At 39.9% G+C, this 15658-nt stretch overlaps 1 protein-coding gene across 1 annotated transcript in view; it reads left to right on the forward strand.

Annotated features, from left to right (window-relative positions):
- Window positions 1–15658, forward strand: part of NECAB1 (N-terminal EF-hand calcium binding protein 1) — a 67270-nt gene that overhangs the window by 25184 nt on the left and 26428 nt on the right. Inside the window, exons 4-5 of the mRNA XM_086466017.1 lie at window positions 4352–4377; window positions 6685–6782. Of these exons, the coding sequence (XP_086322143.1) occupies window positions 4352–4377; window positions 6685–6782 (124 nt within the window). The remainder of the gene's footprint in view (window positions 1–4351; window positions 4378–6684; window positions 6783–15658) is intronic.

Consider the following 15658-nt stretch of genomic DNA (forward strand, 5'->3'; position numbering starts at 1 on the left):
TTTAGGTTGGTGTCATTCAGACTCTGCTAAAAAAAATAGCTCTGCAGCCCTTGCACAGTTCTCTACACACTTTAGCATGCACCACAACTTTTAATAGCATTATTAAGACTCTTAGCAACAGAGGGACTGTTACAGCTGGGATGATTAAGGTGGCTAGCCAGCTATGTAGTCATTGCACCCCTGTGAATCATTGCGTAATGCAAAGGACTAGGGTTGGGTTTTTTCAGACAAGTTGTTAGTCAGGAAAAAAACCCTTTATTGTCTCCTGTAGTCCCGGCACATGAAGAGCAGTAAGTGACAATTCTGAAGTTATCACTTGGCCTGGAGCTAAGCATAAGCAAACTAGGCAATTATTTAGTGCAGCAAAATGTGGGACATTAGAACAGCCATGACCCCACTGCCCCTGTCAGAGCCCAGAAAGCCAAGCTGGCTGCTGCCTTTGAAAGGCCAGAGGGTGCACAGTACAGCTAGCCCTGTGGCTGAAGAGCAGCAGTGCCCTCTGGTCAGCAGGTTCCCCAGGGACCAGCCTCAGGAGCTCTGTCCCACTTCTGCCTCCTCTCCCTTTTCTGTGGCAAGAGGCCAGCACCTGGGCTTGTCCCAACACCACATCCTACTGTCGGGCAAAAGGCAGTTTTGCGTCCACTGATAAGAAACCTTGAACAAACCTGAACAAAAAGGTCTTTGCTGTTGCAAAGGAGCTGTGAAGCAGAATGTCCTTAAAATGGGACTGCACACATAAGACTCCTTTGCACATCATCCTCTGTAGTGTTGGAGCACTTATCTCATTTTGCTGACTTGAAGTAGGATGGTATGCAGGCTTTCTTGTTGCAAAGAGCTTACAGCTTTTTGGCTGAGATTGTCCATAGATGACTATTCAGTTACTCTTGCACAGTGTAAGTAACACTTAATTCCTTTCAGTAACAAATTATATGTTTCTACTTAACAATAGGAGATACCAGCCTCAAACTGTCCTCCCTAAAACCAAATTTAGCAAAGAGACATGCAAATGGGACCCAAAAAAGAGTTGGTTCAAGCCTCTGAAATAAATCCTTCTCGTATCTGAGAATGAAGAGAGATCTGAAGAAGAAAGTGTTATCCTTCTCCAGCTATGATAGTCATGGCAATGAATTTCCTAAATTAAGTTAGTTCATAAAGTCTTTCATATAGTATTGGATTAATCAATAAAATAACTGCTTTAGATTCCAGGGTCCATACTTTGTACATAATTCCTGTACTGAAGAGATGTCATTGCCTCTTCTTGTGGTCTGGTGAAAATATGCAGATCTTCTGCTGGTACCTCTGCCTAGAGGTGCTTTTTGTACCAGGGAACGGTACGTGCCAGGTCAGTGGATGGGGCTGTGAATTGGTGGATTCACACCAGTGGATGGGCGGAATAGCTTTAACCTTCCCTCTTCCCTGGCTGCCCCCAGTCTACAGCTGACTCTGGTGGGCAGAACAGGAGTGTGATCACAGTTGCTTTGCACTCCTACATTTTGGGCCTCTTCCACAGGTACCACAAACAGACACTTTTGCCACAGTTCATTCAAGTGAATTTGCTTATGTTTCTGTCACTGAGCAACAAGTGTGATCACCTTAGCACTGATCAGGACTGCTCAGTGGAATATTTGTAATAGTCCTTTAAAAATAGCTCATATTATTAGGTAAAGAACGTTTTAGAGACAAAGTCAGACATGTTAAAAGGACTGCATTTAGTAGCCAGAAAGCAAATTGAGAGCAGAAGTTTAAAAAATTATCGTGCTGACATGACATGAATGTGTTTGGCTGCACCCTATGCTTTGGGTGTTTGTCATGAGTGGAGTGACGATGCCTGAATGTGAGTCATCCAACAAATACTGCAAATAACATGTTCAGCATTGCCAGATTATAGGTCTAAGCAGAAGCATCCTTGGCATACATACCCACTGAAATGATAAACAGGTGGCCCACTATAAACCTGAGTATTGCATTGCAGAAACAGCCCTCTGGTGTGCACCTCACTCCTGTACTATTAAATATATTCCGAACTTCTTAATTGTTTCTGTAGTATCCTGCAGTGAGCATAAAATTGTTTGTATACAAGAAAAGAATTTCTAGTTTTGTTCATGACTGTGTTTGAAGCAGCATGTTATTATTTCTGAGAGAACGAAATAATCAGTGACACAAAATTATAGTTTCCCTGCCTAGAACAGCATCTCATTCAAAGAGGATGCCAAGAACAACAAAGCCTCAGAGGCTATTTATAATAGAGAAGGAAATACTATGAGTATGCTAGACTGAAATCCATGCTCTTTCTTTCTATGTTCTGTTACAGGCTTCCTGAAACTGCTGCACAAATCACTTTGACAATAAATTTCTTGTTATTCAGGCACCTAGTTCTAACTGAAAATGAATTCAGCACCTATACTTTTTCATTTTTACTTGTAGTCCATTTGCAGGTCCTGACAGTAGGACTAACAGCAATGTTCTGAAGACAGCAATGCTGAAAGCCTCCAAACCACTCTCTTACTATATCGCTACCACACTGCTGAGGATACTGCAGAAAAACAAGGACCAGAATGGATTTTAATATGAAATTTGAAAAAATAGAGTGAATTTGACTAGCTAATAATGTGAAAAGCTGTTTTAAACACAGCTATCAAGCCATAGATAAACAAATGCAGAAATGTCTTCCACAAAGAGAAGGCATTAGGGCAGAAAATGCAGGGACAATGAACAAAGAGTGGGCATCATAACAGCAGACTCCTGTCATATTCTGTCACTGCTTTTTGACTCAGGCAATTTTGCAGCTTTCAGGGTTTCGGTTTGCATTCAAGGAGTGAACATCCGGACTGTTCCAAAAATGACTGCTGAACTGCAGGAGTGGTTGGCCAGTCATGTTTGATCATTGATGCCATAGTGATCTGTGGTGAACAGCGTTAAGGAGTCGCAGACACTTTTTCCCATAACATAGTTTGTTGACCTAAGAGTTAAATTTCTCAGCTTCAACACCAATTCTTACAGACTATGAATTTCATTATACCTGCTACCAAGGTCATTGGAAAAATCAGATCAAGACTCATTTGCAGCCATCTAACTTGACCTGTTCAAATGCAGATAAGGTCACGTTCAGTTAATAAAAGTTGTGGGAAAATCTCATTTACATCATCAATTAAAAGTGTTCAGAAGTTTTTATAGCCCTGAGTATGCAAGTTTGTGACAACCCAGGATCCTGCAATTTCTGTCTGTTTCTCTCATGAAATAAAAGCCAGATGTATGGAAGTTAGCATTGGTGAAAGTGACTTTAAGATGATACTGTGTCATCATTTTATTAAAAGGTCAATTAAAAAATCCCATTAAAAAGATAAGTGGAAAAATCCTAAGTGCAATCAGCCATTCAATATTCACCCCTCAGCAAAAAGGACATTCATGCTTTTAAGTTTCTTTAATAATCAGTTTCTTCTCCTCCTTGGAAGAAAGTCAATATGCTAACTTTCAGAATTGAGCTGTAGGTCAAATATTTTTTCTTTTGACTATTAAAGCCTCAGAGAGAAGATATTGCTTAAGACAGAAAACACCACTTAAAAGTTGATCAAGATGAAATCTATTTAAAGTGAACAGTTCTCCAAGTTTTGCATTGTATATAATACTTGCATACATTTATGTATTTATATAACGTTGGCAGGGGAATATGGCAATACAACTATACTTTTCACATTACTAATTTTGTTGAAGTTAGTACCGGTGAAGTGCTTTCATATGGCCAGAAAGTCTTAGAAATTATGTATGCTGGTGGGCTTTGTCTGGTTTTATCCTCCTGCTGTACTGTCTTACCCATGGAGCACTATTGCACAGTGAGGACTGCAAACAGGAGAAAGTTATGGGGTTTCACTCATTTAGCACGGAGGGCTGAGCTCTCTGAGCCATGCTGTCCAGCATGACAGCCACAGAAGAAGAGTACAAACAGAAAGGTGGGGAAAAAAAACAATTTCTGGTGTTTAGGTGAATTTCTGCGAGCACTGGGACCAAATGTGTAAAGCCTGAGGGACAGTGACTCTGCACCATCTGGCTGAGGAACTTCAAAGACAGTTGCCACTGAGTAGGAAGGCTCCAGTGAGAACACGGTCAAGAAGGGAGGCTGCACCTGCAGCGAGCTTCAGAAAGGCTGCAGCACAGCTACAGCCTTTGGCTTAGGACAAGCCTCCCTAAGGCAGGAGAGGAGGGCCAGCAAGGGCCAGGCACTCACACCTCCAGCTACAGCCCAGACAGTGAGGTTTCATATCCCAGTCAGTCTAATCTTTGAGTCCTGCTATTTACCAATCTAATAAAAAAACTTTACTACGCTCACTAACCTTCTGTACTCTTACCTTTCCAGCAATCTTGACACAGAAGAGCTCTGTGGTAAGTTCCTTTTTGGACAAGAACATAATCCATGCCTGCGAAAGCCCTGTGCAAGTAAACATATCATGTGATATGAATCCTCCTGAAATTTCTTCTGGGAAAATGCAGATGGCTTATAATCTTTTCAGACTCTGTCATCCATTACATGCAGAAATTACTTTGAAATATTTTTCCTAATCAATACTTCACATTCTCTGAATTTCAAGATCTGTTCTGATATAAAGATAGATAGATAGATAACTTTTATCTTATTTCCCTTTCATGTGTGATATTTTTTCTAGTTAGTGTATTGCTTTCAGAGGTAGGAGTGCTTTGGCAATTTTGAAAGAGATTGTCATATTAGTACCCCACTGGAGGAAAATTCATTACTTTCCTCCAACTCAAGCCAGTGAGAACAGCAGTTTGGTAAGTTCTATCATCCTTCATCACAAATACTCCTGCAAGGCCTAGAATTTGGCCCATTTACCCATTTCTGCACCCCATTCTGGGCTGCAAGTCATCTTCCTAAAACCTGTTCACTCTCCAGTTGATCTTACAGCACCTGATTTAGGAGTGCTGCTTGCAGCAGAGAACAATTCACAGAGAATTTCTGCAAGTCCTCCCACAAAGTGTCAAAAACCCACTAACACTTGTCAAAACCAACCTATTTCTGAGGGAAAGATGGTAGCCTGCTAAATTTTCCAGTGGTCAACAATGTTGAAGACCTATAAAAGCTAAAAATACTGTCAAGTTAATGGCAGCTCAAGATTACCCATGGACAAGAACCCACTGAGGCACCTCAGTCTGTGCTTATAAATGTATGACAAGAGACTCAGCAGAACTCAATTAGGCAGTAACAACTTCTGCTGGTTGAGCATCTGGCCAAAATTATATAAAACTGGCCAAGACAGACAAGTGCTTTTGTTCCACAAGGGCTTTACTGCTGTTGACATTGCACTGGAGGCTTACAGGTTTGCTCAGCACCTGACCCTACTAGCCACCTCAGGCTCACCGGAGGGCTGAGGGGGTGTCAGCTCTGCACTGGCTCTGTTTGCTGTCTGTTATGATTAAATATGGGCTGCTTCAGCTGGCTTTTAAATCTTTCACAGGTTGTTACTAGGGTGTTTCACAGCTGTGAATCTGACACTGAGTTTACTCAAAAAACATTTAATCTAGTGATTATATGGCTCTTTCTGAATTATCTCAGTTCTCCTCAGAAATGAAGCTTCACTTCCAGGATACTAATTTGCAGTACATTTTCATTCTAAATCATTTCATTCAACCTCTCAGCAATACCAGGTTATGTCACAGTGTTCCTGAAACCTTTCATGACTCCCCTGAGCAGCTCATGCTGACCTCTTAAAAGCCTCAAACTATCGCTATTTCTTATTTCAAAAAGCTCCTATCTAATCTTGTTCTTCCTCTCTGCCATTTAGATATTGGTTTTCATGCTTTTCCATCTGATGTCTAAATGCCTTGTCTAGCTTTAACAAAATTTTCCTTCTTTCTTTTTCACACTTTTTCCTTCCTATGCCTCCTTCTATTGTATTTTGCTTCATCGACCAAATGGGAACTCAGGTCATGATTTCCCAGGTTTGCCTCCTCCTCTCACTGTAATCCCTCTGATCGAGTTTTGCCCCCTGATTTTACATCAGCTTTTTCTGTTAAAATCTCCTTTGCTTGGAGCAGCTACACAAGCACATCCTGCAACTTATGTTATTTCCATTATTTTTGTTAATGCATGGTATTTGTTGAAAATATAATCACAGTACCTGGGACTAGAAGCTTATCTGGCCAACTCATGGTCTCTTTGTTTCTCAGAGAGAAACAACTGGTCTCACCTGACCCCAACTCACAACAGCCCCCACTTGATCTTACTTCTCTAAGGGCTTTACAAGAACAATTCATTTTTGTATCAATATAATCAGATTTAGTATATACACATGAAAACTTCGTTTCCTGCTAGTAACTGTAAAGTAGACTATTAGACTGAAAATCAAGTTTAGAAAGAAAATGTAGATATTTTGAAAATAGATCTGTTTCAGCTCTCAAACTGATATTTTAAATTTTTGTAAATTTGACAAGTCATCTGTTGATACAAAGTGTTTTAAAGCACTGATTCTGGTATTTTTCGTACTCCAGAAATGTTTTTGAGGGGAAATAATACAAAATTTTAAAATAAAATCATCCTTTTTGTTGTAACTCTTGTTCATTTTATATGTTTAGATAGTTAATAATACCATAACTGAATTCAGACTTGATAAAATTTATATTTAATGAAATTTTTCAGGTCATTAATAGGTGACATGGGTTTTCTTCTTCTTTTAGAATATTTTTCCCAGCACTTAGGAGAGTATGAAAATGTTTTATCTGTCTTGGAAGACTTAAACATAACCATACTGAAGGCAATGGACAAAACAAAGAAAGTAAGTAAAAACGTGACGTTTTCTTTACATTGTGTATTTTTTTTTATTTGAACATGTATCCAGTGTTTTTCTTATCTAGATCAAGTTACTAATTCATATTTAAATTATTGCACATATACATGTTTGTAGCAAAAGTCCAGTAGGAAAAGGCTTGTCAAAATGGTTGAGTATCAAAGCTGTAAAGCTCTGTCTGCAAAGTGTTACAGTTTGGATATAACCAAAATTATCTTTGCGACTGATGTTGTACCAAGAGAGGGTTCCATGTCCCTGCCAAATGTGGGTAAGTATTATCAGCATATCAACATTTGGAAGTAGTCCGAATTTGAAAAAAATAATCCAAGTTTTTGAAGTAGAAAACATGTTAATAAAAGATGTTAATGACTTAAACCTATATTAATGACTACCATTAAATTAGGTAGGCAAGAGTCATCTGGAGACATACTGGGCAGTCATATTTACATTATTGTTAAATGTAGATTCTGGAGGGAGGAGATGTTTCTCAGGAGGAGCTCGGTTTCTCCACCTGTCTGTCTCTCGGGGGATGTAGCCGTGCTGCAGGACATGCTAGGCAGCCGATCCACTTGGCATTCAATTCATTGTGCTCATACATGCTTGTATGTTCAGATGTGCTTGTTCATACCACATCCCAGCTAGATGTCTGATCAAAAGTGCATCACAACACTGGGTAATATGCTCCTTTTCCCTGGCTGCTAAATATTCTGTACATGGTGGAACAGGTTCAAAAGGTGAGGGAAAGCACAAACCAGGGAAGGAAGTGAACCTAGATCCTTCAAAGTGGGCCCCAGACTCACACAAGACTATTCACTGGAAGGCAAGCTGCCAAGAACAGAAATTTCAGCCAAAAGTATTCAGTGGAGGGGAAAAAAGCAGGGTTTTTTTTCAGTCAATCCATGGAGAGATCAATGGGGAGAAAGCTCTGCTTCTCTAGTGAAACTGTTATCTTTGACATTCAAGTGTTTGCAAGAGTGCAGTACCCATACATTTTACATGAACTGCCAAAATAAAAACCTTAAAATGTAGCTGATTTATTTAGAGCTTGAGACAGTAAGTTGAATGTCTCTCCATTCATGCTGTGAATCTTCCACTCCTAATGAAGTGAATGTGTGCTAACTCACTGCCTCATTGAGCTGGACACTAGAAAGCAACAGATCAGTTTATTCCAGCTATGCATAATTAAAAAAAAAAAAATAGCCCTGTGTATAAACTGCTGCTAAAGAGCAGGACATGTCATCTGATAACTACTGGAAGTAAATAAAACATGGCATTTAAGAATTACTTCAAAAGTTAATCACCAGAAGGAGTCCCAGTAGACCAATCAGAGTTGTAAGAAGTAAGATTTGGCCTAACTAGAAAAATGAGTAAGAAAATCTGGAATACTAATAAATGTTTAATTTGTCCGCTTTGAAGAACCCATCAAAAAAATAACCAAGCTGCAATTTCTTTTAAGTTTATTTTCCTGACTGAAGATTTAAGCTTAATGGGTTTTCTCTCTTTCAGGAATATTCCAACCGACTATTTGTTAGAGGTGGCATAACTAGAGCAAGGCTAACACTGGAAAAACCACTTTTAATTCCAATTAATAGAAACAGTGTGTGAACACAGTCAAACAAAAAATGTGTCCTCAAATATTCCAGAATAGAGCTTTCTGCCAAGGGTATGCCCAGCAACTACAGCTTTGTATGGAACTTAAATTCTCAATGCAAGATTGGGATTATTTGCAACAGGAACTCAGTTCTCAGGAAACAGATAGGTTATGTGACCTAACTAGCTGATAAATCATTGGAGTGCAAATATTAAAATTTCCATCTTAAATAGTCCAAGCTTTTATTGAAGTTTATGGTCTAAAATCTGGAATATATCCGTCTAAAATCAGAGCAGAAAAAGCTAGTTAGCATATTGAGATAGCGTGGATAAATGGTGTTCATCACAATGACACACAAGATGTGATGCAGCTCCTAGCTCAAGTTGGCTCCCCAGCTCAAACAAGCAGGTGCTCAGAAATGAGCAGTCTGGTTATGAATGGTGATTGCCATGTATCCAGGGCAAGGCTTGGGTTTCCTCTCCTAGTGCAGAATAAAACTTTCTCCCTGCTCTGCCATTGCAGCCACTTAGTTCCTCGAATAGTCACTGAGTAATGGGAGCATTTATTACCATCTTCTAAGTCATCAGCTAGTTGGAAAATTCATATACAGAAAAAAAAGCACAGAATTTAAGATCTACACTTTGAGAGTTATAAAGACATGGTGTATCTACAGTGGCTGAGTCAGTTTCCAATGACCAGGACCAAATTTCCAATGACTAAATTCTCCTATTAAAAACCAAAAGTAAGAACTGCTGAGATTGAACCTGAACTCCACTCTGCAGAGCATGGGGACCCTCAGGATTGCCATGAGCTTTCCATCCCCTCTGACTTTTCATGGATTGGAGAAAGCTCAGCGCCTCCATCAGTCTCTGCTAAACTTCCCCAGAGTGCATGCAGGCAGGCAGCTCATGCAGTCTTAAATATCTGGGCAGGGAAAAGGAGCAACTTGGAACTTCATTAATTTTATTTATCCGGTTTTGAGTCAGATAAACAATCACCACTGAGTCCTTCCTGTAGAAAATCCCTGCTTTCCTACCAATTGAAGTTGCCTGTACTCAGTAGCTACTTTGCATGAGAGGCAGCTGCAGAATTGGAGCTCTTAGAAAAGTTGTTCAGACTCAATTTCCAAGAAACCCCAGAGAAGGAAGATGTAGCAGTCTCCAATGAGAAGCTTAACAGTGGATCGGCATGTCTGAAAAAATCTAAAAACCTAATCTATAAACTCTCCTTATTCCAGATATAGACAGAATTAGAAATGAAAACCTCCTAAAATGTAAAGTTTTATAGACTTTTTTTTACTTTTTGGCATATGTTAATCTACGTTTGATAACACCAAACTGTGTGGCATTATTTGACTCATATCTGTAAATCCAGTACACAAGTGTGCACCAAGTAGCTTTTGCACATGTTGTCTTGGTTTTTTTAATTATCAGTTTTGAAAATCACCTGCATTAATGAATAAATACATTGCATTTTGTTTACAAATATTTCCAACCTATTCAGCCTTTAGTCAGAAAGATCTCCCACCAAAAGCAACTGGAGTTTGGCCATGGACTCCTGGATTCAAATCAATATCAACCAAACTGTCCCCATCGCTACAAATTATTTTTAACCCAGCAGATTAGCAGGTAGTAACTCCTGCAAGGTAATTGCAGCATAATTTCTGTGTACTTTATTGCCCTCTGTGGTTTGAAAGGATTGTCAGCACAGCTGTTTTGAACTGAGCTTTTCTCCAGTCTTCCCGTCCTGTGCTGAGAGTGAAAATACCAAGTCATCTATGGGAGAAAACATCCCAGTGTGTTAGCAGGTTCAAGAAACTTTGAAACCAGACTTCCTTTCACTATACTGGGGCCAGATCACTCCAGCCTAACCAAATTAAATAGCACCTGAGAAGGAAGGAAGCCCTCAGGGATGTAGGAGTGGTTCATGCTCTGTTGCTTGATGGGAAGGTGCTAAGCTAAAAATGCAGAGAAAGAGATATAGCAAGGAACATCTTTCAGCAGGGAAAAAAATTAGTTGCATTTACAAACAACATACTTTTAATACAAAAAAAAATATCTTACCAGAAGATGCTAGGGGAGCTACAGTCCTTCTATTTTGGTACTTGTCTCCTGTGTTTTATCATTACACAAGCGAAACACATATCTGAGGATTTTTAGGGGGATTTGTGGCATTTGATATTTGATCATTTCTGTCCTTAGGCTGGAGAGTCTGTATGAGTTGTTTATACAGGAGTGGTGAGGACAGATTAATCATTGGTGTCAGTTGTTTTTCTTGTACCTGCCAGGTTGATATTTTCCTGATCAAAGTACGAGCTGGAATAGCGTTCTTTATCTCATTTCTTCTTCATCTTATATACAGGAAGCATTAAAAATTAAAGACTCAGCAAAACTTTACAAATGCATTGGAAGGCTTGTTTCTTTAAGCCTTTTTTTCCTGACATCTTTTATAACAAAATGCAGAAGCATATTTAATTAAAATATTTAATCACTTTTTTATTACCCAAATAAACATAGCATTTTCAGCAAGTTGCATTTTTATTACATTCTGTAGCTTGCTGTCACATGTTAATACAATTAAGAGAAACTTTGCAACCTGCAGAACAGAAAATAAAATCTGTCACTGAATAATGGTATAGATAGATAAAAATAGACCAGTTTTTTTTAAGATGCTTGACATCTTGGTTCTATTGACTTGTGAATACAGAAAATCAGAAACTTGCAGACTAAAGAACATGTCTTCCTTAAGTTACCCAGCCACAAAATTGTTGCTATTTCTTGGCTATTCAGTAAGAACAAGTTTTGCTCTATCATTTTTATTTTGGGTATTGCTATAGTTTATTGAAAATGCAACCTGCTGCTGGTGGTGAATTATTCTGTACTCAATAATCTAAGCTCATTTAATCACCAAAAATGTAATTTTCATATGAAATTAAGTTGACAATATAGAAGTATTCAGGCACTTATACAGGCATCTCGTGGTATTTTAGAAAACCTGAAGTATTCAAGGATATTCAAGATGTCTGCAGAGGCCTGATGAATAGCACATAGGACCTCTAGGAGACCCAGGGGCGGGATGAGACCTGCCTCTGGGGCAGAACCTGGAAACCAGATGGGTCTATGTAGGGCACCAGACTCCAGTTTAGGTACCTGATTAGCTCTGAGGTCTCTGAAGGGTTTTTCCCAGAGGAACTCTCTCACAGAGGAAGAGCTGGTGATAGCTTACTCTGATCTGACAGTGCCTTTTATCAAAGTCAAAGACCCATTTGAAGTTCACTTTTTTTCACCAGCTGAAGAGCACTCCCCTCTCCTCCTGCCCCGTGCCCTTCCTTTTGCCAACAGCATGGGGTCATTTTCCCACCAGGACGTATCCCCGTATGCCCCTGTCCTCACTGGCACTGGCACCCACACAGTGAAGCAGTGAAGGCTAACGGCACAGGCTTGCAGGGAAGCAGGGACCATTTCAGATGATTTTAACACCACTGCTCCTGAGGGCAGTTTATAGTGCACTGTTAGTGAAAGTCTAACCACAGCTGGCTGGTGGCCAAGTGACCGTGCCAGGGGGATTTCAGGATGGAACCTGCTTCCTGCTCTGTAATTTCAGTGACTGTTGGCTTCAGCCTCACCCAACCCATTAGTCTCTCATGGAGCTGGCAATGGTCTTGACATACAATGTACCAGCTCTTAACTTACTGGAGTAACAACTAAAATGTAGACTCTTTGTGTTGGCACAATGGCAAAGTGGTGGGAATTGGGACTCACTGAGAGCAACTGAGCCGGCGGAGATGCTTCCTCGGGAGGCTGGCACCAAATGCCTATGTAGTTGGTTCTTTTTCCTTGCAAATGCAGAGTCTGCGTAGCACTCATGGAGGCCACCCTGGGAGAGGTCTCAAAAGTGACTGGATGGACTTGAGCAGGACTTTTGTACAACCAATAGAAAACATTTATGAACAGCAAAATGAGAAATTCAAATCTAAAGTAAAGGGAACATCAAAATAACCAAGAAGGACAATTAACACAATAGGAAATCATTTAAACAAATACTGAAGATTCCTTCTTAATCTGTTCTGTGTCATATTTTTGTCATCCTTATTTAATTGTTAACATTCAATTTCTTTACAGCTCTTTTCTTCCTCAAAAATATAGCAAAATCTTTCTTCCATAGATGAAAGCCAGAAGGTGCTTTGACTAGAATAGTTAACGTACACTTTTTCAAAACTGAATCAAGAGAGCAATGACCTCTGAGTGCACACTCCTCCTGTAAATACAGAGGTACAGTCCTTTTGCAGACAAAAGCACTGCAGACTTCCATGGAAAGGAATGGCAGACAACACAGGGAATAAGGAATGGGATGCTGCAAATTTTCTCCTTTTCAGACTCTGTAAAGTCTCACTTTCTTTGCTTTGAAGGGACTTTCTTCCCTCCTTTGCAACTATTTTATGAAGGACACCAAATGATCTGTCTGCGATAGCTGCGGACCAGACTCAGTGAATTAGCAAACACCACTTAAGCAGCAGTAACCACAACCGGTTTATACCCAGCATTTAAATATGCAAAACATAAACAAATTAAATTTAGGATGGAAATGAAAGATAATTCTTATTCAATAGAGCAATCAAGTTCTGAAATAGCCTTCTGAGCATTTGGGGGCAAAAAAAACTACCTGCTTTTTACACATTGCTTGCAAAAACATAGAAAGGGGAGTGTGTGGTGCGCAACCACAAGATGCTGGAGTCAGTGACTGACACAGCGTGTCTAAATCTTTGCTCCTATGAAATAACTCCTTTTTCTGCTTTGCTTAAAAAAAAAAAACAAAAACAAAGCTAAGTGAAGTCAATGCAGCCTTGTTATTACCGGAAAACTTCTTGAGTAATCTAAAAATAGAAGCCAATCAGACAAAAAGAGAAGATTATAGGAGCTCAAACAGTAACATAGGGATATGCAATTTAGTTATTGATGGTGCTTTTATAGCAATTATGTAAATAACTGCACTCTGGAGGGTTGATACACATTATAAATCAGAATACCTAGATTTTTTTAATTGCATATTTGAGTAATAGTAACAGTAGTGATTAGGTAAATTATATCACAAAACAAAATAACTGGGAAAAAAGACAGACAAGCATATGTCAACAATAGATTTCCACAACTAACATTCTGTTTGAGCAAAAATGAAGTGTCAAATTGCTTTTTTGTTTTCGCAAAATCTGCATTAAATTGGCTGGCACCAGTTTTTGCACATGATTAGAATTTGTTAATATTTTTCACAGAATCCAGCCTTGTTCTTTTTGAAATTGCACTTTTTACAAATGCATCTTTCACAGAATAAATGTAATGAATAGCTGCTGCATCAGAATAATGTAAGACAGATATTACTCAGTTTATCTTGATTATTAATTTTCATGCATTGGCTTTGAATCCAGTTCATTTGTTCCTTTATGTTTTCAGATCAGTGTCAATATAAAATCATAGAATCATAGAATCATTTAGGTTGGAAAAGACCTTTAAGATCATCAAGTCCAACTGTTAACCTAGCACTGCCAAGTCCACCACTAAAACATGTCCCTAAGCACCTCATCTACATGTCTTTTAAATACCTGCAGAGATGGTGCCTCTACCACTTCCCTGAGCAGCCTGTTCCAACATTTGACAACCTTTTGGTGAAGAAATTTTTCCTAATATCCCATCTAAACCTCCCTGAGGCCGTTTCCTCTCATCCTATCTCTAGTCATTTGAGAGAAGAGACTGAAATCCACCTCACTACAACCTCCTTTCAGGTAGTTCTACAGGCAATAAGGTCTCCCCTCAGCCTCCTTTTCTCCAGACTAAACAACCCCAGTTCCCTCAGCCGCTCCCTACAAGACCTGTTCTCCAGACCCTTCACCAGCTTCGTTGCCCTTCTCTGGACACGCTCCAGCACCCCAATGTCTGTCTTGTAGTGAGGGGCCCAAAACTGCACACAGGATTCGAGGTGTGGTCTCACCAGTGCCGAGTACAGGGGCATGATCACTTCCCTACTCCTGCTGGCCACGCTGTTTCTGATACAAGCCAGGATGCTGTTGACCTTCTTGGCCATCTGGGCACACTGCTGGCTCATCTTCAGCTGGCTGTCGACCAGCACCCCCAGGTCCTTTTCTGCCGGGCAGCTTTCCAGCCACTCCTCCCCAAGCCTGTAGCGCTGCATGGGGTTGTTGTGACCCAAGTGCAGGACCCGGCACTTGGCCTTGTTGAACCTCATGCAAATGGCCTCAGCCCATCGATCCAGCCTGTCCAAGTCCCTCTGCAGAGCCTTCCTACCCTCGAGCAGATCAACACTCTCACCCAATTTAGTGTCACCTGCAAACTTACTGAGAATGCACTCGATCCCCTCATCCAGATCATTGATAAAGATGTTAAACAGAAGTGGCCCCAATACTGAGCCCTGGGAAGCACCACTTGTGAGCAGCCGCCAGCTGGATTGAAATGCTTCCACCACCGCTCTTTGGGCCCGGCCATACAGCCAGTTTTTTACCCAGTGAAGAGCATGCCTGTCCAAGCAATAAGCAGCCAATTTCTCCAGAAGAATGCTTGGGAAAGTGTGTCAAAGGCTTTACTAAAGTCGAAGCAAACAACATCCACAGCCCTTCCTGCATCCACTAAGCGGGTCATCTTGTCACAGAAGGAGATCAGGTTAGTCAGAATACCATAGCCATCTCTCATGTTTTAAAGTGGACAAAATATCCAGGTTCTATTGGAAATGAAAAGCCAGAACAAACCCAAGTTGTTAATTTTATTATTCTTTATAAAGAAATAGAAACCTGTTCAGGATGAAGATTACATAAAACACTAAAGGCAGACAGATGAAGTTCAAGACATAATGAGCAGCAGTGGTGCCATCTGGGACATCTTTTCTTTTGACTATTGACTTTTGACCTAAAAACTCAAATTGGTTTTTTTTTTAATCATTCCCTAATTTTTGATGAGACAGACTTGCCAGTGGTTAGAATTGGAGTCTGGATCCTTTTTGCATAAATCCATGTACTCAGCTGCATCAGCTTTCTGCTGTAAACTCAGCTTAAGAGAGGAATGCTGGTGATAGTGCTAAATTACCACCAGTTGCACCCTGCTACAAGGCAGAGAGGACCCTATGAATAAACAGCTGTTGTTATCTAGGGGCATTATTAAATGAGATTTTGGAATTTCATTTCATAGGATTGTCTTTCTATAAAATTCATTAAGATTGTGACTCTTAGTGCAAGTCAAGTCAAACACAGATAAATTCAAAAAGCTGCAAG

This window comes from Leptosomus discolor, chromosome 5 (genome assembly GCF_034619465.1).
Source record: "Leptosomus discolor isolate bLepDis1 chromosome 5, bLepDis1.hap2, whole genome shotgun sequence".
NCBI classification, from domain to species: domain Eukaryota; kingdom Metazoa; phylum Chordata; class Aves; order Leptosomiformes; family Leptosomidae; genus Leptosomus; species Leptosomus discolor.